The sequence below is a fragment of the Protopterus annectens genome, chromosome 6.part0 (assembly GCF_019279795.1).
Source record: "Protopterus annectens isolate FY-2018-M chromosome 6.part0, PAN1.0, whole genome shotgun sequence".
NCBI classification, from domain to species: domain Eukaryota; kingdom Metazoa; phylum Chordata; order Ceratodontiformes; family Protopteridae; genus Protopterus; species Protopterus annectens.
In genome coordinates, this window is record NC_056737.1 from 1,353,492,379 (window position 1) to 1,353,515,239 (window position 22,861).

The 22,861-nt window shown below is 36.8% G+C and overlaps 1 protein-coding gene across 2 annotated transcripts in view; it reads right to left on the bottom strand.

Annotated features, from left to right (window-relative positions):
- Positions 1-22,861, bottom strand: part of MYLK (myosin light chain kinase) — a 2,381,262-nt gene that overhangs the window by 560,820 nt on the left and 1,797,581 nt on the right. For both annotated transcript variants that reach the window (XM_044074915.1, XM_044074916.1), the window contains exon 19: positions 3,821-3,871. In XM_044074915.1, the coding sequence (XP_043930850.1) occupies positions 3,821-3,871 (51 nt within the window). The remainder of the gene's footprint in view (positions 1-3,820; positions 3,872-22,861) is intronic.

Genomic DNA, 22,861 nt, shown 5'->3' on the forward strand with positions numbered 1-22,861 from the left:
CAGTAGGCTGACATGGAAAAAACAATCATAAAACAGGTAATACATAAAAAAAATGCTTTATTACCAAGTATATCACGTTCACAAAGTCTTCAAAAGGGTTGGCTGACATGACATATAGATGTCTCCTGAGATTAAATGTTGTGGTTTGAGGAAAGCTTTTTTTAGGTTGAAAGCTAATATATTTAGAAGCTGGAACATATAAGCATACCTTGCGTACATCATAAAAATATAGAATAAATTACTATAATGTGAAGTCTGTAACTAGAAAGCAAAACTAATCCAAGGTTATATGTTGGGTAAGTGCCCTACCTATCAGTTTCATTTCCATTCCTACTAACTAATGGAGAAAATACTATGGAAACAGATGAAGAGTTTTTTGACACTGACAAACATAGCTTCAAGTATGACAATCCTCCCAGTGCTGTCTTACAACTGGTGCTTGACTGTGAGAAGTTTGAAGAACATTGTTTACTTGGTTTTCAGCAAGGACACCTGCACTACATTTCAAAGAACATTACTGGGGAAGTTAAACGGCACTAAGATAGCTGAAAAATTGGTTATGTGGGTCAAGAATTGGTTATATGAGGAGTTACATGGAGTGACAGTTACTGAGGAGTTCTCCAACAGGAGGAGAAAGGTGACAAAATAGTGTTATGTTGGTACCTCCAATAACTCTGTTTTATGGAGCATCTCATCCAGCAGGTCTTTACTTTACTAATTCATTCCAAACATATGTCATCAAGACAGAACACTTCATTGAAAACCTTGATCAGGTTCTACAAAGCCTGGGTAACTTCTGCTGATATCAGTGGTATGGTGTGGCCTCCAGGAACAGCCAGGCTGCATTGTGGTTTATTATTTCCTATCAGCATCAATTGGTAAGTAGAATGAAGATAAAAGGCAAAAGGCCAACAAACACTGATCATCATCCTAATCCCCAAGGGAAAGGTAGATCAGGAATGTGGACCTAACAGCTGAGAAACTTTTGTGGAGCTGGAGTAATGATACCTTTCTAGCATCTTATCTTCTTCAACTAAGTCTTTAACATTGTAGTTCCATTTTGAAATACTCTTAAGAAATAAGCAAAGAACATTGGCTGATATAATATGGCGGTATGAAAAATATTTAAGCTTTTTGTCAATTGTGCCTGCATGTGTATAACAGCCACAAAAATGTTTACCTACATGACTTGAAATGGATCTAATGGCTGTAAGAGGTACAATTAAAAGTGTGTATGTGAAAATAGCCAAAAGTGTTTCACTGACAGAACATCAGGAAAAGTGTTTGCAAGTACTTGACAGTTGACAAAGCAGTACTTTGATTAAACAAAAGAACACAAAGGACATACACTAGAACTTAACTAAACTAGAAATTAATAAAAACAGAATCTGAGTAATTAAAATCATAAGAGGCAAAATCCAGTACCACTTCCTTGCAAGATAGGTCCCCCACTATGATCCAGGAAACCCATACCATGTATTAGAAACACTAACCATCGAACCCAATACCATATTCATGGGTGAATTTAATTACCACACTATTAACTGGGAATCCTATACAACATCAAACTTTCATGCACAGAGATTCCTGGGTTTTGTAAACACAAACTCCCTAGAGCTACCAGGCTACCATGATAAATGAAGTATGTTGATACCACGGACCACAAATGAAGAATGACCTAGATGACAGCCTTGTCCACAGATGGATGGATGATTTGGATGACAATGCAGAGATTAGCACATGAGTAAAGACATGATAGATGGTAAAAGAGAATTTCCAGGTGTATGAAAATTACTCAAAACAGCTTGCATCGCCTAACACTATCAGTGTTTTAATATTAAGTGATTTATTTTAATGCTAAGCCCTGGACAAAAGACTGCACATAGACCACTGCTGTCAGATGAAACTAACAGGTCCTTGACACAGCTCAGAGATGCTATTCTCGTAACTACCTAAAGTTCAGCTGATCTTAGAAGATCTTATCTTGACCACCCGCATTTGCTTGTCAGTATTATACCTTTCTGTGTAGTTCAAGCAGAAGTAAACAGCATAAAACTTCTCTACTGTCTGGCATTAGACAGACACAACAAAAAGAACTGAACAATAATGCCTCTCTCCCTTTTACATTTGATACTTAGAACTGTGTGGTACCTGGTTTAATCTCACTCATGTTTTTGTCTATGATAAAAATCTCAGCAGATTCATACATCAACATCTGAAACTGTTTCTTCCATGAGGGTACTTACACCACATCTTATTTTAAGGGATATCTAATACATGTTACAAATATGCACTCCCTTACAAATTTAAATGTATTCTGCACCTGTGGAGTTCATGACAAGTGTTTTAGTACTGATCAATGTCCGAGATGCAGCTATGGATCTTTGTAAGGTATCAGACTTGACCAATAACTATTTTAATGCCTACATCAGTTTATACAAACATCTTAATCAAAAGAGGTTATTAAGACAATGGCCATGGGGCCTTTTTAAGCCTAGGCAATCATGCCCCAATTTTCCCAGTTATCAATGCCCAAGGACTAGAATGGCTTTGGTATATGCCTGTACATTAGGGTATCTACATGCTACCCCCTGTCCATACGGGACACAGGTGACAAAGCCAGGGCTGAATTTTCAATTTCCTATCTATTGGTCCAAATCGTGTTTGACTAAGACTAAGGGAAGAGCTCTGCTTCACATGACTGGAGAGTCTGTTGCAGACAAGGGTTGATCTTTGAGACATATACCTGTCCCTCCAACATGTTTTCTTTATGTCACAGATGAGGCTTAGACCCTTAGATTCAGTAACTCTAGTGCTGGTTGTTTTTGCAGTGTGTAGCAGATGCAGGGCTAGATTGGCAAATGCCTTGTAGGTTAGGCATAGATCACCCCTCAGTAGTATTTAGGAAACAAGTACAGGGTTAGGGCTTTGCGGCAGTCCACATAGGACATGTTATTTACACCCTGTATTCTTTGAGTACGGAAACTCTGTGGCTGCTCCAGCTTTAGCAAATGCATGGTCAGGTACATACTGAAGGGCACATTGACTTGATTATTGGTCTAATGAGGGCTGAGTATAGTGGGACTATGATCTACTTAGATCTGGATGCCATGTCCTTACTTACAAGTCATATCATATAGAAGGATTTTCTCACCACCATGGACACATGGTGATCAAACTTCCGGTTACTATCAACCTGAATTAAGTCCCAGTCCATTCTTAGAGGAATGATATCAATGTTGTAATTTGCATGGGTGGTCATCTTCCCAAAAGGTATAATTATGCATTTTTTGCATTTAGTTTTAGGCCACGGCTCTGGCACCAGTTTTTGTCAGATCCTTCTGGACAATATCTACATCTTTGGGGGATTCACTGACTGCACCCAGCTTGCTATCATCAGCAAATTTGGTCAGCCAAAGGCCCTCTACACTTCTCTTGACTTCAGAGAAGTTTATTCCAAACAGGAATGGTCCCAGTACAGAACCCTATGGGACACCAGAAGTAACAGGCCTCTTGGTGGAAGGGGATTCCCCCACCCTTACTTCATGTGTCCTACCCATGAGCCATATGGCTATCCACTGGATGAATCAGGGACTTATGCCTACAATTGTGAGTTTCTCTATAATAACCGAGTGAGGTACTGTATCAAATGCCTTTGCCAGGTGAAGGTAGGCAGTATGCACTGCTTTGCCCTATTTCGTAGCTCTTAAGTAACTGCTGTAGCAAAGCTCAACTTTTCTTTAGTGACTCAGCAGTATTATAAACCTTACATTATAAGGTCATGTTAAAAACATTACTTCATTTAGAAACACTGAAATACCTGTCTTTGGGGGAGTCTTTGGAGCAGGTTTCTTCTTCACTGTTGCTTCATCTGCAGAAACAAAAAAATATATTCATTTGATTATATGTTTGTGCAAAATAAGTAATGTCAGAGTTAATAGCAAGTTTGATACTCCAATCTCAGTCGTTACACTTTTTTCTCAAGTGAAATAATGGCTAAAACTGACATTGGCCCATTCTCATTGGTTCACTTACTCTTTCTCTCTGTGTATGAGTATGTGTGTGTGTGTATATTTACTTGTTTTATTTATTTGCTTTTGTTGACCAGGAAAGTACACTGGGCTGAAATTATCCCATTTTCAGTGGAGGCCTTGGGAGAAAAGCTCCACAAACAATGTACAAGATAACAGACATTAGTTAAACATAGATTTAGAAGGAGTGAAAACATAAAACTCACTTGGAACATCATACAATTATGTGGCTAAAAAGTTATGAAGACATTTTTTTTTACTCATGGCACACAGTAAGCAGTAAAAAAGAAAAGACTTGAACAGATAAGACATACAAACTATGCAATTATAGCTTTACAATTATTTTTATGCCAGGTACTTGGATAACAGATTGATTTTCAGATCTGAGATGCCTATTAGGTTGATAAGGAGTCAAAAAGGAAGGAAGGGCTGGGCATTCAAGAGGTTTCTAGATCATTTTGTGTGCTGTAGACAGTTGTATGTATGTATGTGAGATGTTGGCCGAGTTCTAATCAGTTCAGGGATTGTAGTGAACAGCAATGATGGGATGAATATTTTGCATTAGTTACAAACATGGCAATTTTGTTATTGCAGGTGTCCATCTTAGTTTTTAAGCAGAACTGGATGTTTGTTAGAATGGGAGCACCATAGAGGAGAGAAGGTATAAGAAATGTTGAGTCAAGAGTTTTTCTAGTGGAGTGGTTTAAAAAGTGTTTATGTCTATAAAGGGTGCTGAGTTTATGGTGAGTTTTTTAATGTTATTGTAGATGAGCTGGTCAGATATTAAGTTTTCATCTATGGCAATACCAAGTAGCTTGGTATAGGGAACTACCTCTATGGCAATTTTGTTAAAAGAGTAAATGATAAATTTGGACTTAATAGCGGTGGTTTTTGGGTGGGTGAAGAGCAGGAGCTTGGTTTTATTACGGTTAAGGGCTAGGTGATTGTTGGTCATCCAGGCTTCAGTTGTGGAAAAAGTGTTTTGGGTCTTAGCCAGAGGTTTTGATTCTGAGGTGGTAGAGCAGATGATTGTAGAGTCATCTGCATACTGAACTACAGAACCATGAGTGAGAGCAAAGTGAAAGTTATTTATGAAAATGTTGAAAAGAAGTGGCCCTATGATGAACCCTTGAGGAACTCCAGTGGAAGTAGTAAGGAAAGGTGAGAGGGAGTGTAGACATTTGGTAGATTATCTGTTTGTAAGACAGTTGATAAACCAGTCAAAAACAGGAGTGGACATGCCCAGGTGTGAAAGCTTTGAAAGGAGGCAAGAATGGGAGATGGTATCAAAGGCTTTTAAGAGATTGAGCATGATGCAGACACAAGTTTACCTTCATTACAATCATGGTTAACAGTGTTAAAGAAGGATAGGAGAGCAGTCATGGTACTGTGTCCAGGCTGAAAACCATGTTGAGTAGTGGATTAGATAATTCATAAAGTGGGTTTGAATATATTTTTCCATTATTTTAGAGATGGGGATGATATGGCTATGGGACAGAAATTATATATGTCTGTATTGTTGTCGCCTTTGTGTAGGAGGAGAATGAAGACTTTTTTTCCAGATGGAAGGTACATAGGATTCTAGAATAGAGCTGTTTATGAGAATACCAAAGGGATAAAGATATAGGGTAAAGATAGGTCTGGCTGAAATTTGTAAATATTCAGGGGGTAAGTTGTTTGGGGCAGTACTACCACGTTTGAGCTTTAGCAGAAGTATAGTTATGGTAGTGGTAGGAATAGGAGAGAACGAAAAAGGTTGGGAAGAATTTATTGAGGAGTACTGAGTTGATATTGGGTCATTATTGTGGCTAGTTTGAGGAAAAGTGATAGCAAATTTGGATATAGTCAGAAACCGTAGTAAGGCATCTGGTACTCAATGATAATTTCTTATCATTTGACCATCATGTTTCCATAGTAATTCGGAAGGCCTTTTATCTGGCCCATCTAATTTCTGAAGGCATTTCCACTAGATCCAAAGAAGTCTTAATTCCCCTTTACTCATTCCTTAACAGACTCATTATTGAAAATAATGCACCATGGCATGGATTTATCTAAACATATCACACAACTTGAGGGACCTCAGAGATTCATAACTAAAAAAATCAGTGGCCTCAAACATCTTGGTAATCAAGAGAGACTGACTTGGCAGTCCTTTCTCTGTACTCAGTCTCTTACAGACTCCTCTGTGGAGATTTATGTCTATCCTTTCATTCCATGAAAGCTCCAACCCTATTTGATTTCCTATTCATTCACAGAAGTAATGGCACATCAAATGCTTGGTTAAAGGGGCTAAACCTTCATCAGTAGATAAATAAGACAGTTTGGCATGATATATTCCTATCCCAATGTACCCCTCACCTCTGGAATAAACTTCCACTACATGTCAAGCAGAGTAGCACTTTTGCCACTTTCAAGGTAAACCCAGATAACTGGAGAGGCAGCCTTAAATTCACTCCCCCAGTCTATCTTGTCTTGACCTCCTTAAGGCTAGAGGGAAATTTTTGATAGTTTTTTTTTTTTTTGCCAGGCTTGAAATAGTCTGCAGACTGATTGCCTGTTACTTCCCTTGAACCTATGAAGCTAACACAGATCTCTGGGCAACACATAAATGCAAAAATAGTTATAAAATAATAAAGGGTCCCCAATCAAATGAAGAAATAGCTCCTCCAACGTTAATGGCCTAATGAAATTAAAAATCCTGTTTGAGAATGATTGGATCTTTTGGGCTGGGAAAGCCTAAGTTGCTTTGCAACAATGTTACAGCATAATACAAATACAGATTTTGTCCATCTTTAAAAATTCTTATAACGTACTTAAATATATATGAACCTTTTTTTTCCCACAGATAGGTTTTTATTATACCAACAAGTGTGACACCAGAAGAGAATGGAATCAGAAAGTACAGATTACATAAAACATTGACATTTAAAGCACTAAACATACTAGTATCATGCTTTGGAAGGGTGGCAGGTCAACAAAGGTAGTGTCAGGGAACTCAAAAAGAACAAATACCATTCACAGAAACTACTTTCACAGACAGTGCAGTTTGCCTTTTTCCACACTGTTGTGCAGCCTCATAGTTGGTATAAACAAGTCCGGTGGGTGTGATGGATGTTGCCCTCCTGCAAGGCTGGGACGCAGGGGGGTGAGCCCCTCCAAAAAAATTTTGTAATGATTGCTGAAGGTAGTTTTGTCGAAAAGTTTTTGATCAGATTGCATTTGTTGAAACTACTTTCAGCAAATCAATCTGAATCCTATGTTTTATACATCTTCAAATTTCTACACTATTTACTCTTTAATATCTCAGTTTTCCTTGAAGTATTTAAACATTTTCACGAAAGAGTTAAAAAGCTGATGATCTCAATCTCTCTCTCTCTCTATATATATATATATATATACACACACACACACACACACACACACACACACACACACACACACACACACACACACACACACACACACAGTTATGCTGGAAAAGCTTAAGATCCTGCTTCCTTCCTTTGAGCCTGGCACTTCTGAAGATTTGAAATTTTTTCTAGGAAAGTAATGTTTCTAGTGGACATGACAAAAACAAGAATGCAGCCAGACATATACCATGTTTACAACAGTGTATGCTTTTAAAATAGTTATTTTTTGTAAATAAATATGCTACAATTAAGAACTGTAAAAGCACTAGCATATTTAGTGTTTTTATTTTATGACAAATATGAAAAGAAAACTGAAATACTATTTTTGAGTGCATGATCCCAACACTGTCTCTACATGTACAGCGTTCATTGAATAAAACGTTCATGAAAATCCATGTACTTGCTGCCTGGTCATCCCTAAATACTTACAGAAAACATTACAAGATGCATGTGACATTCTGATCAAGGTCTTTCTTGTGGCCATATTTAGCAAAGGACTGTTCTTTCAAAACATCCAACTAAGAGATGGTAGCTGGGTACTGTATCCTAGCTCTTCCAGCAGCTACAGCTCTACCACATCAGATATCAGTTTCATGGGTATTCACCAGAATGCTGGATAGCGGAGTATAACATGGACTGCACTCTCTTTTCCCTGCATTTTGTCACTTTTAACATTCATCTCTTGAGCAATGGAGAAGCAGCATTGAACAGTGCAGTGTAATAGTTGACAATGGAGTTTACCAGCCTGAGAATGATTGCTGTGCTGATTTGCCTAATGCCTACTGTCTCAGTTCTAGCTATTCATGCGGATGAAGCTCTACTTTTAGGTCCAGAGTTACAATACATACTCATACTTTTCATTTGTATTTACATTTATTTATTTATTTTTGCGTGAATCTTGTTTTATTCGGCTTCTTTTTGGTTCTTTCCCTTTTCTTTTCTCCACATCCTTTGGGTCAGAATACGAGCAGTTTCAGTGTTTTGGACTACTGCTGACTCCTTAGCTGTAACCTCTACCATCAAACTACTTAACTGCTGCAGTTCTAAATTTTACCATAAGTAAACACATCTCTTGCGCTTTAATTCATCTCTTCAAGATAATGGTTTTAAATTTTATGTTGAAGCCATTTAAGGAAGTTCTAAACCAAGGCACATTACAAACTGAGTATGGAAGTCTGTAGGTACTCACTGTTTTCCAAAATAACTTGTTCAAAGATATCTGGAAGAAATACAGTGAACCTATATTTTGAAGGATTTTTTTCTTGTAATCCCAGAGCATATACTATTAAATACAATTACCAAAAAAGTAAACAGTATACTGGGCAAACCAAAAGACAAGTGAAATGAAAATACAAGAGCATTTTTCTGATATAAAGAATGAAAATGTTGCCAATTCTGTGGCTGCTCTTGCTTTGGAATGTTAGTTATAACTGTAATGCATCTGATTTCAGATTTATTGTGCTTGTTAACATTTGTATAGAGGAAGGGGGGTCTCATTAGTACTTTACATATTTTGGAAGCTAAAATTATTTAAATAAATTTAGAACTATGTCACCACTTGGTCTGAAAAATGAGACTTTACTGCAGTACTTAAGACCCTATGGGCAAAAATGGGAAAAATTGTTATGGACGGATAGAGTACTGTTTTGTTTCTTTAACATTGAAAGATAATCATTTCAATTAATATTTAATTTATATAAATCTTATTTTTTGGTTTCTGTTTAGCTCCCCTAGAAGGCATTTTTGCCAAGATGCTTGTGAGGGGAGGATACATTTAGTATATTCTACCTTGTGCCTGGTTGTTTGTTCATTAAGTGTTTTAAGACACTAGACTCACTGATCCAATTATGATATAAATAAAACAAATGATGAAAAAATGTTAAAAAGTTAAAAAAAATCCCAAAGCAGGATAAAGCAGGTACTAAAACTAAAATAAATAAAGTCTGTTCAAGTAGCTGGGGAATAAGTACATTTTTAAAATAATATAAAACCCAGCCAATGTTTCGGCTTCAAAGGATTTGGCATAACAATATAAGTGATAGCAGCAGAAATGTCTTCAGCTCATATTGGCTTTGGAACCAGTGGGAAGACAGTATATCAGCACCATCAAACATGCCACTGCTGGTAAAAGTCACAACAACAAAAGAGACAAAACTGAAATGAGGAACATAAAAATACCCATATGTTATTACTAACTACTGAAAATACTTTACTGCTGATGTGAGATCATATCAAGAATAGTACATTCAAATGTTAAAAAAATTAACATTCATCCAAAAATCTATTATTGCTATCGTAGACCACCATCTGTATTAAACAGGTCTCAGTTTATAAAAATAAAGCCAACGTTGCTTTAACATGTTTCCTGTTGCTCCATACAAAACCACATCAAGCCAAACATCAGTAGTAACTAAGAACAGGTATTTAATTATACAAAATGATACAATTTTATTACATTTCTTGATGCAAAATAAAGGTAAAAGAGACTAAGCAATTTTGTCTGCTTTAGTTGCAAGAAAAAAGAAGGGACACATACAAATACAACATGATTTACAGAACTTGATTAAAATGGTGATGAATGAGCTGGCCAAGGTACTGAAGAAACACTCCTTACACAACGTTTCAGTAAAATCTGCACTTGGCCACATATCTGCAGAAAAGCACAAGGCACAATGCTGAAATACAAATCACATTTCACTGACCACTGGCTACAAACAGGTTACTATTCTGTACAAGTAGTTCATTATCAGCAGCATACAGTGGGATTCAGACACAGATTTAAGCAATACTAAGCCAGATGACAGGCTATTTTAATTTTTGAACTAAGCAGACTGGAACCATAGATCCATTATATGGGTTATCCATAATCACAATGAACTTGAACCCGCAGTGGTGGTGCTGCAGTAGCATTGTCGCCTCACAGTAAGACGCTGTTCGACTCAGCTACAGCGTCTTCTGCGTGGAGATATGCGTGAATGGGCGTACCTTCGTTGAAGGTTGTGCTTCAGGGCTGGTAACTCGGCATGTAAAAATCAACTACCAATCATTAGCGGACCGGAGTTCCGCTGTGGCGACCCCTAACCGGGAAAAGCTGAAAGACGCAACAACAATGAACTTGAAACAGTTGCTAAGGATCCAAGAGTAAACAAACAAGGTGTATAAAGATTCAATCTAAAGTCTTCTAAACTGTAGCCTAACATGTTAAACAGTAGTGTAATGCAAAAATATAGTAGGACTCACGGAAATGTCTATTTAAAATCAGAAATAAAAGTAAGCACTGTCAAATAAAATTATCATATTTGAGCTTAAAAACACTTAGAACATTTACAATACAAACTACTGAAGGAAGGACCTCCTAAGCACAGCTGAACATGCAAATGTAAAACAGTACAGACAAATGCTACAACTTTTCACTTAACTGCTTTGTTACTGGACTCAGATACAGATACTCAGCTTTAGCCTGTCGTGGAAAATGACAGCAGGGGTCAAGTGTTACTCCATTTCATTTTTTATAGTGAAATATCGAACAAATTAGCAGGTTTTCATTTTAATGGAAGAAACTGAGACAATCTGAATACTCTCTGCTTTTTCAAGTGTGACAGTAACTACAGTTAGGGTCTACAGTACACATGCTAATATCACCAACATACATCTGTAGATAACTTGAAATGTGCCCTACTCTTGATAGAGCTAAAATTTTAGAATTTTTAGAAAGAAAATTTTCCTGGAACGTTTTAGATGGAATGAGGATGGTAAGTGGACTTTTGTTCTTAAAAGATTAAACTGTTCACACTTCAGTTTCCATACACTTTTGAAATTTGATATGCTCCTTTTTTCTTCACCCTGTTATGATCCCTTCCACCTGTTTCAGCTTCTCAGTTGCTATTAATCCTACCAGCCTTCTTGTAGCCTCTTAAAATTCCTCCCTTCCCTACTTCTGACACATTTTACCTCTTCTTTCTTTCATATTTTTTAGGTGGACCCTTCCTACTCCGAATTTGTTCTGCTCTCTCATATTTCAACTAAAGTAAAAATGTTACCGTATGTGAATCTCTATTGAAATGACAGAAAATGCAGACCCCCCCTCCAAAAATGCAGGTGAAGAATGAATATTAAACATTGCTCTTCTACTTTCAACTATTTTTTTCAGGGGGCAAGCCCCCCTTCACATCCTCCCTGAACTTATACTAAGTTTGAGATCACCATACATCAGACTAAAGGGAATATTCTGAGAAACGGCCATCTCAGAATTGGTACATGTAAGTCCATGTTTATGGCCATTCTGTTTCAGTATAACAACATGTACACTTATTTATTTACTTATTTAAATGTGGTAATTATATTGTCAATCCCAAATGGACTTACTTCATCTACCAAGATGGACAACCCAATATAGATAAGCAAACAAATAACTGACACAGACCTTAAAATAGTACATATATACAATGCAACATAAGATTATAAAACATACAAGTGAAGATACAGTGAAAACAAATGACTCATGAAATTCCTGTAAGAAATGTAAAAATGAGAGAGTGAGAGTGGAGGTAGAAAAAAACTGATAAGCATGAGAATGAAGGTTAGGAATTAGAAGAGTTACATAAAAATGATATAGTTTAGCAGTCACACTAGTTAATGTTAGGAAGAAGAAGAGCTTCACAGATATATATTTGGGATGCAGTAGTAGTGGGACAAGCACAATTTATTAAATTTGAATAACAGGATAAGGAAGAGGTGCACTGCAGGGGAATAAGGGAGACTGAAGGAAGAAGGGAAGATGGGAGAGAGTGGAGAACAACATTTCTTTGATATGGTCACTATTGTTTTAGAGGATTGATATGTCAGTTATATGGGTAATCCTAGGAAATCAAACCTAAGACATGTCCTTAAATACTAGAAAACAGATATATTGTATATATTTGGCATTGTTTTCTTATTTCAATGTCTGTATGTTAGAAATGTGTTAGCATCTATATTTATATAGTATTGTATTTCTCCTTCTTTGTACAACTACCTTAGTGATACCTTTTGTTTACATAGTATATCATTTTCCTTGTTTGTATAAAGTGTCATTGGTCCAGCCTGATTACCCAGTTAGCAAATTCAAAATAAATAAATAAAAATGTTTCAAAGTTGTGCAATGTTCTAATAAGATTTAACAAGTACATTCAAAATCAGTAAAAAAGTGCAACTTCCAGAGTTCCCATATTTTTATTTGCTGCCTATCAGACTTGAAAATTCCTCAACGTTTTCTTCTGCTTTAGTTCATGAATTTCTCTGCTGACTCAAAGGACCAAAGTACATCTTAAAAGTTCTGTTATTTAAGGCATTCCCAGTAATTATATACATCCGCAGAACAATGGATAACACAAGTAACATGACTACTCCCCCTTTGTAAATACCCAATATAAATAACAGTTAAACAGGCATGCAGAACAGCATATTTCTGAAGCTGCCAAATGCACCTCTGCAAGCCACTACACATTCCAACTGCCAGAATGAAAGGGCCCATTGCTGAGGAGGTAGAACTGGGAATACAAGGGAAAAACATCATAACACGGGTTCATATTGAGGAAACCAGATCCAAAATGAATGGTCTACTCTTGTGAGATCACAAGCACTTCTGCTTCTTTTCCAAAACATGCAAGCAGCTACTGGCAAAATAATCTTACTTACATAGTTAGACTATGAATTTCCTATCATCTCTAATAAAATCTTCCCTAAGAACTGAACACCACTGCAACACAACTGAAAAAGCTAACTGGCTTCTTGTAAAGCAAAGGAACAACCTCCTTACTGGTTCATTCCTTTTCAATCTTCATTTTGACAGATTTATTTCCTTTGCTGTCAGACTCACTATTACCAGCACTTCCAATTACCTTCCATCACAATCTGGTCTTATCTTGCAAACCCCAAGAACTAAACTACAATGTACTAACCAGAGTTCTTCCATCTTACCACCCAAACTTTGTTAATCACTTCCCACCTACCTTAAAATTACACTAACTTGGAGCTCTAACTTAAATCTTCTGTTACCAAACAAGGCTGATGTAAGTGGTGCTCATCTAACTGTATCAACTAATGACCTCTAGACCTTAACATAATTTTTCTTCTACTACACTTACTATTTTGGTAACACTGTTTTTTACTCTGGCTGGTAAATGCCTTATACATGACCTGGTGTCTCTTTAGTATCAAATGTACTGTATTCCACTGTACATATTACTTTATTAGTGTTATAGGACAACTACTTGTATTCAAATTATTACTGTTTCTGTTTAACTTATTATTATCCACTCTATTACAAAAACAATTCTGGCTGATGATTTATGTAACTTTGCAACTTTGTATAAGAACATTTTTGTGTGGTTTCCTCCTGGGGTGGGCCTGAAAATGTTCACTTATGATCAGTGCCCTACCATGGTAAACAAACTAAAATAAAAAATTAAATAAATTTTCTTATTTTTCAGCATAGAATGTCCTGTGATTCTAGGCCTCATTGCAGTTAGAAATAAGAAATCTCTACAATAATTTAGATTAATCTAATAATCTAATCTAATCTAGTAATCCAACAGTGTATGGACCTACACTAATCAATCACTTTCTAAAGGGGACCAGTAATACTAACTAGTAGTAGGAACAATTTTTAATCTAAAGGTAAATATCATAGCAGTTGACAGGTATGTATGTATGTTAGTACCTACTGAGTTTCTAGCAAAAGATCCCTCAAAAAAATGAAACGGATATACAGATGTATGTTTCCATTCCAGAAATTAACATTATCTGAGGTTTTCACAGATGAATAATTAATTAACCCACTGCAGTTCCAAAGTGAGTGAAAGCTCTCTAATTAATACAAAAAAGTAATATATTAATTTAGTAGCTGAAGAAATCTTAAATTGCTCCTGAAAGCAATGTTTAACGAATTCCATAATATATTACAAAAGCAAGAATATTTTTTTAATCTGGGTATTTATTTTAAATGGTCTGAGACTGAAATAAGCCCCTCAACATGAGAAGAGGTCTGTCATTGCAGACTGAATGCTAAATACATATCAGAACTGAAATTTTGTTTTAAAAAATGACATATATGAATATAAATATAACAGTAAATATTTTTATTTAACTCTACAGTCGGGAAAGTAGTCAAGATAGTCTTCAAGCGACTGCTAAAAAATGAAAAAAGAAAACAAGAAATTCTATTTCCCAACATTCTATGCCATTCTGCTCTACATATTCGTGAGAGAACACACTAACTCTAAAGTCTTGTGACCCTCTGGCATTTCCTTTTTTTGTTCCCTACTAAATATAGTACTTCAATCGTATAGGGAATTACTTCCTGTACATTCTTGATGTTAGCTACAGAGAAGTCATTAGTTGTGCTGTTGTGAAACCCTGAAGCAGTCTTGCTTCCCAGGGGAGCCTGGCCAAAGATGGTCAGGTCAATAATATTTTGTTATGCTACAAAAACACTTTACATTTTCCTTGTTATAAAGGATCAGAAACAGCTTGCAATTTTCCAGGTAGCAGCGCTTAATAACATTTGACACAAAACAAAGCTCTATAAATTTTAAGGTTCTCAGATTAAGAATCAGGTAATGGGAAAATAATTTCAAGAGTTCCTTTGTCCTAAGTACTAAACTATAATCAGTTAGAATTTCATTAAAGTGGGCACTCTTCCATGTTATCCTTAACTGCTGAATGTATGTGTTTATTTTAACTATCAGTATTAACAGCTTTTTTCAAAATGTCATGTTTAATAAAGTTGTTTAAAAGTATTCTGTATTAGTTACATGCCTGTTCTTCAAATCCATATAAATATTAAAGCCAGGTCTTCAGAGAAAAAAGACAAACTTAGTGATACAAATAGGAGCATCCATTTAACAAAATAGTGGATAAGTGAGACAAAGAAGAGTACAGCTTTCATGAACTATGCAAGACAGGTAAATAAAAAGAAAATAGATGCTCTGTTTTTATAAAGGGATAAAACATCAAGTGTCAAAATACAAACATCATTTAGGAAAAAAGCCATAATCCAGAACCGCTTCAGTAAACCTATATATCTATCCTGAAATGGACCACTGTGTTTTGCAAAAGTGAAAAACTATATATTCTATTGCCATCACAGGTTTCTAAAACATCCAAGAATAATAAAAACAACAAATCATGTGGTACATATATTCAGCTGTGATTATGTCATAGAAGTAATCTGTTCTGTTAATAAATGCTCTTTACTGATGTGTGAAAAATTGCTTCTGTAAAGAAAAAAATAATTAATAACCATATCACTTTGTGTTAACGTTTAGCAAGATGTAAGCCAGTGAAATAGGCATTCTAAAAATTATGAAATATAGCATGCTCACTTCTAGGACAGCCACAGTGGTGCAGTAGTTAGCATTGTCGCCTCACAGCAAGAGGTTCTCCGGTTCGATTCTCGGCTGTGGTGCCTTCTGTGCGGAGTCTGCATGTCCTCCCTGTGGTTGGGTGGGTTTTCTCCGGGTGCTCCGGTTTCCTCCCACATCCCAAAGACATGCTGCAGGTGGATTGGTCACTCTAAATTGGCCTTAGGTGTGAGTGTGTGCCTTCTGTGGAAGGTTGGGCGCCGGGCTGGCAACTCGACACTGTAAAAAACTCCACTGCCAATCATGAGCGGACGGGTGATTCGCTGTGGCGACCCCTAACCGGGAAAAGCCAAAAGAAGAAGAAGAAGAAGAAGCATGCTCACTTCTAAAAAGATTATTCATTCCCTTTATAAAAACATCATCATGATGCGAGTTAAACATTAGGAAGATCATTTGTGCCATTGACTCTTGGAATTTTATTCAGCCTGGCTCTAAGACTAACAATCACCTCTTTAAACAGAATTACATTCAAGGAGTATAATAAACAAACAGCTAGACTATCTGTTTTTGGGTAAAAATATTGAAATCTATTATCAATAAGTGAATGCCTGCAACAGATTAAATGTTATTTACTGCTTTCGTGGTATGCATTTTTTTTTTTACGTATCTGTACTTCAACATAATTGTTTCATGATGCAACATCAAAAAAACACACACAACAAAACGTAAAACTGTAAGAGTGTCAAGGAAGATGACGTTGTGAACTGAGGTCAAAATCTCATGCCACAGTGAAAGGATGTCTGATACAGATGTAAAAAGTGACAGTATTTCTAATCAAGATATAGTCAAAAAATACACTATGAAGAAACAAATACATTTTTTGAGAAATAATTGAAAATGTTAGATATAATTTAAAATAAGTGTTTCTAATCCCAAGGGGTTGACTCTTACTGTGTCCGCCCGGCACTTCAGACGTCAGAAGATACAAGGTCAGCGTGCCTTTTCCAGTGACCGGGTCAACTACCTCTCCTGCTTCCTTTGGATGAGCAGAGCTGCTTGGAGGGAACTCTCTTTTCAGAACTGAGCGGATGGCGTCCATGGCAAGCCTACTTCATGATCCAGCTGTTGCGGTGCTGGGTATAGGTAGGGTAATAGGGCATACAAGAAAAAAGACACACCACTTCTAATTTCAGTGTAAATTTATTTTTTCCTGGCTGACACTATCTGATTATGTGGAGCATATGGCTGCACTGGTTGTTGAAGGGTGCTAATGATCAGCATGCAGCAGGGACAAATAATGGCACAATCAATCAATAAAACACTGTTTCTCTGGTCAGCCCACATTAGTACTTTGCCTTACGGACAGCTGTTGGTTATTCTTTCAACCACTTGTCTAGTTCTGCCTCTGGCTGCTACTTATGAAGGGTTAGCTGGACTGTAAGTGCCAGAATACCTACTTGATTTACCACCTTAGTTTCAGGGTGCAGCAAACAGTACAATGCTTTTGCTTCTATTCAGTCATCTGGAACTACTGGTGTAATGACTCCTAGAAAAGGGTTTTAAGAGTTTTACCTAAAATCTTTCTGTTCTGTCTCATTGCCTTCAGACACTGTCCTGATCCTGCTAAATAGGTTCACAGTATATACAGACTGGAGTACTTGGCACACTGCCATATTCCACTCCTGTAACACACAGACACACACACATTTTCATCTTGCATCACTCCTTAGGTCAGCTGACTGTCGAACAAAGCCAGAAATTAGGTACCATCAATCAAGGAGGTGTGAACAAGTTAAAAGTACAATACACCTCCTTTCAGCTTGGATTTCAGTTTTGATACTTTTTAAAGTCGAAACAGTAAACATTTAGTACGAATTGAGTTTTAACATTTCTAATTTCCCCATTGCAAGTTTTTCCAAACCATAATGGCATAAGAGGACTTTCAGAAGATCTTGAGATCTTGAGAGAATGATCTCTAGACCCCCCCCCCTTTAAAATTAGAGGTTCCACCTCATGAAAACACTGCTGCACCAAACAAAATACTGAGCATGGTTTCCTAACATGGAGCTAATGACAGCTTTGCAAATTCTGGTCCGGTGTAAACATAGTCTACAGAAGAATATAAAAACTGTGTGCTTGTGTGTGTGTGGGGGGGGGGGGGGGGGCAAAGCTCCTCACTTCCCATGCAGAAATATGTGGCTTTAGCTCCTCTATGTCCATTACTATCAGTAGCATGCTTGCTGCATTTTGGAGGGAGCAAAAGATCCTTCTGCAGTAGTGTGGTGAACAAATTACACTTCTGTACTAAAGTATACTTGTAAAACTGTCTGTCACCCTGACAGTCACTGAATGCTGAGGTACAGATGAGTGTTAATTTAACCTGCAAAGACCACTTTATCCTTCCTTCTCTTAATTATGCTTAAGCCCTATAGTGTTATGAAAATGCCCCAGTATAAACACAGCAATAGAAAAGATCATTCTGCACAAGTATGAGAGGAAGAATTTTGTAGAACCTACATAAACTGTTTCTGATGGCAAACGGCTTAGAATTCTGCCACTTCTTGATATTTACAAAAGACTACTGGCTACTTGTAATACGAATGGTTTATTATCAGAAGGTCAGAACTACCTGCTCTGAAGCTGACAACACCAACTTCACAGCACCAAATCATACAACGCCAAAAAAACCTGAAAGGCTCTAAAACACCGAATCCTGAAAGTTCCTATGGCTCCAGACCCTGGAATAAGCACTAACATAGGTCATGAAGGGAGGCAAGTCTGGCAATTCAGCTGATTTGGAATTGTGAAGTCACAGTTACCAGAGTCGGTGCAAGTAGCATCAGACTTCTGATAGTAAGTCATTAAAACACTTCCCACAGGAAATTAGCATATGGTTTACATTTTATAATTTTTCCATCTCTCTGTCTCTCTTTCTCATGTATCTCTAAATGCATTTTGTTTGTTCTTTTTATACTTCAATTTAACTGGCTGAAATGTATAACAAGCGGTTTCCATTTTAACGGCTTAACCATCATTTCTATTTCTCTAAACAATATCCAAATCAATATTTTCTTATTTATCTGGCCATGCAGTAAAGCAGTAACAACCATCACCAGTTATATGCCTCTCAAACAAGACCTTAAGAAACGTCACATTACGATTACATGGATCTAATTTAGACAGAAGTTGTGAAGCATCTACTCTGAGTGTAAAACTCTTGCTGTCTTTATTTTCTTTGGCTTTACTCTGTTTCTTCCCAGATCCATATATCTATTTTTTGTACATACGACAGCAACAATCTCTTCAGTAAACCTTGTTCTAGGGCAGATTTTATTGCTCATGCTCTAAAACATATATATTTACCACACTTGCATCATTTGATATAATTTAAATTCTCGATACAATTTAAATTCATATTAAAGTCATACACATGGTTTAGAAAAGTTTGCTGTTTGCTTCCTTCATTTTAATTTGCCTTTTCAATGAGAGAAAGAGAAAATTAAATTGAGAAACGACACACCAGTTGCAAAGTACCTCTTACATGATTCATAAAAATATTGTTTATAATAGTATTCAGACTAGCAAGTACATTTTAGGTAAAATTAAAGAAACAACTTTTTTAATTTACAGAGAAACAATGCACTATGTGCAAACGTAAGTCATTTAATAATGTGAGGAAAAATAAATGTATTTATTGACATTTGTTTACTGGGAAAGTCTGACTGGGCAGAGGGGCCTTTTTTCAGCAGAAGCCAAGGGAGAAAAGCTCCAAGGTATCATATTAAATGCAATCAAAATTTATAATAAATTTTATTATGCAATTTTGGTGAATGCATAGCATTACAAAATTTGTATTGATATCCATAAACATTAATATACAAGCACTGTAATGAAAATATACAGATAGAAGTATGGTGTCTAAGATAGATAGGAGTAATTTAAGAGGTATTTGTAGGAATGAGTACGTTTAACTGTTAATAGAGAAGTGGTGATGGAATAGGAATTTGGCTGTGCTAATTAGAAGTAGGTATAGTAGTTTAATAAATACAATAAAGTGAGGTATTAGGGGGTGACCAGGTTAAGTGATTCAGTGCGTTAAATGGAGGTATATGAAAGGTGATGAAGGGCATTAGAGAGCTATGTCCCAGATGACAAGCATGGACAAAGCCAGGAGAAAAACAGGATATATTTTAGTAATGGTTTTAAAAGATGAAGGGGTGAGACAGACCTGATTGATTCTGAAATTTTGTTCCATGTTCTAGCAACACTACTGGAACAGAGACCAACCCCAACATCCCCTTGTGGTTTGTAGATGGTCACAGGTGTTTATAATTGTTTAAAAGAGGATGGTTTAGAAGACAGTATTGGAGTATGGGGCTAATTGCTGAGTAGGCAGATAGGGTATGGATGATTTTGTTGGGTGAGGAAGTTGAAGCCAGTTAAGTGTTTTTAGTGGTACAGAGTGCTGGGTCTGATAAGGTTTGTTGCAAGTGAATCTGGTTACTTTGTTGTTTGTTGTCAAGTTTAGAACTAATTGAAGATTGTGGGATGGTCATGATAGAGGCTCCATAACGAAGACAGGGTATGAAGCAAATAGTAGCTAAAGTTACTTTGGGAGAGTTTATAAGGAATTTCTTTACTCTGTGTAGGGTACCTAGTTTTTGATGGATTTTCTTGATGAGGTTGAGGATATGCAAGTCAAATTTAAGATTATCATCGACTGTCATGCCAACTAGTTTTGTACAATTTCAGGCCAATAAAGCCAAACCCCACTAGCTGTGTTTCTTATGCTTAGTCAAACACACTGCTTGTGCTGTGCTGATGAGGTCATTACAAGGCCAAAATATACATATCCACAGCTAGTGGGGTTTGGCTTTATTGGCCTGAAATTGTCCATTGAAGCAACTTAAAAAGAAATAATTCATGGGCATTCAGAATCACCATATAGCTGAAACACCTGATGTTCATAAGGGTCATATGCATATATCCCATGTGCCTCTGATACAAGAGGTTTGAGAGGTCACTCAGTGGAAGTTCTAGCTTGGCTGTAGTTTTCATTTCATTTTTACTGGTTGGTTTTTCTGTGCGATCTTCTCACTCCTTGTTGTAGTTTGTTAGTTCAGATATTTTGCAGTCACCCTAATGGTAATTGACATCAGCTGTGTATAACAGCCTTTTGTTTCTTATGCTTAATCAAACACTCTGCTTGTGCTGTGCTGATGGGGTCATAACAAGGCCGAAATATGCATATCCACAGCTAGTGGGGTTTGGCTTTACTGGCCTGAAATTTTCCATTGAAATGACTTAAAAAGAAGTAAGTTATGGGCATTCAGAATTGCCATATAGCTGAAACACCTTATGTTCATAGGGGTCATGTGCATATATCCCATGTGCCTCTGATACAAGTGGTTTGAGAGGTCAGATCTAAACTTCTTGAAATAGTATGAGGAAGGGGTCATGTGTATATCCCATGTACCTCTGATGCAAGAGGTTTGAGAGGTTAAATCTAAACTTCTTGAAATAGTATGAGAGAATATTAATTACCATCAGTTAAAAACACAAAGATAAGTAAAATATACCTGACAGGGTAGAATGGTTTCACTATCACAGCCTTACTAATAACAAGACATCATGTATATTACTATTATGTAGTACAGTGAGTGCAGTGATTATGCTCTGATATTCGGAAAAAGACAAATCAATTAAGCATTAAAGTGGTACGAGGCCTGAACTTTACAATTGTTAAGCACCCTCTGTTTAAGTTGTTAAGGTCAGGTCTAGGGCTGGGTAGTTAAATCTGCCAGTTCTGACCAGTAAATCTCAGCGGCAGCACTGCTGTGTGAAGGAATAACATGTCTATTTCTCTTACAAACTTAGAAAATTGCTACAATAACAGGATATCCTCCTTATCAATTACTTACACTAAAACTATTCCCCAATTCAATAATTCTGAATTAATTCTGGCTCTACTTCAAGTTAATAGACACAAACACATATGTATAGCCTCTCTATACATTCCCCCTGGAGACAATATCTCAGTACTCGAAGATATTCTCTCCTGGCTTTCCACCAACATTAGCAATGAAACTATAATTCTGGTTGACATGAACACTAATTGGTCCTCCATTCAGTCCCCCACAAACTCCCTAAATATTAACCTCAATAATTTCTCTCAGCTCATCAACTCCACAACTCGACCCTCCAAACATTTCTCCTGTGGTAGTATCCTAGACTGGGTCCTAGTTTCTCACCCTCATTATTTCTCCGACTGTGGCACACTTCCCGACTCCCTCAGCGATCACCTCCCCACTTTTGCTCGCCACCTTCCTTTCCCCATACAACTATCTCATAACTATATCACTACACGCTCCCTAAAAAACTTCAATCCCAACACCTTTTCTAAATCTCTAAAATGAATAAACTGGAGCCCTCTAAAAACTCTATCCGTAGAAAATGCTGTTACCTACTTCAATACAACTTTCTTAAACTTCCTAGACAGCTATGACCCTCTAAAAACTAAAAGAATAAAAAACAAAACTGCCCCTTGGCTAACCAAAGACACACTAGCCATGCGCATTAGAGATAAAGCCTGGGTACACCACCAGAAAAATAAGACTCCCTCCACCCTTCATGAATACAAAATACTTCAGAACAAAGTCAAAAAGCTTATTTTAGCAGACTGCAAAACCTATTTCTCCTTACTACAAAATAGCCATAAAACAAATCCAAAAGATTTCTGGAATGGCATCTCCACCCTCCTTAATCCTGGAAAAAAAGAAAACCCTTGTCCCGACCCTAGTGCACTAGACATGGACCTTGTCACCCAATTTAATTCTTTTTTCATCAACTCAGTTACCAAACTAACCTCATCCTTTTCAAACAACACTACACCCTATACCTCTACATCCCCTCCCTTGTCTTCTTCTTCACCCTCACTCTCAATTACCTCAGCATCTCAACCTCCTCCTTTCTCTATAAAACCCATACCCATATCTATCATAAAAAGCTTCTCCAGAAATTGAAACCATGCTCCAATGCCCCGATAACATTCCCTCATACTTTCTAAACATAGCAGCCA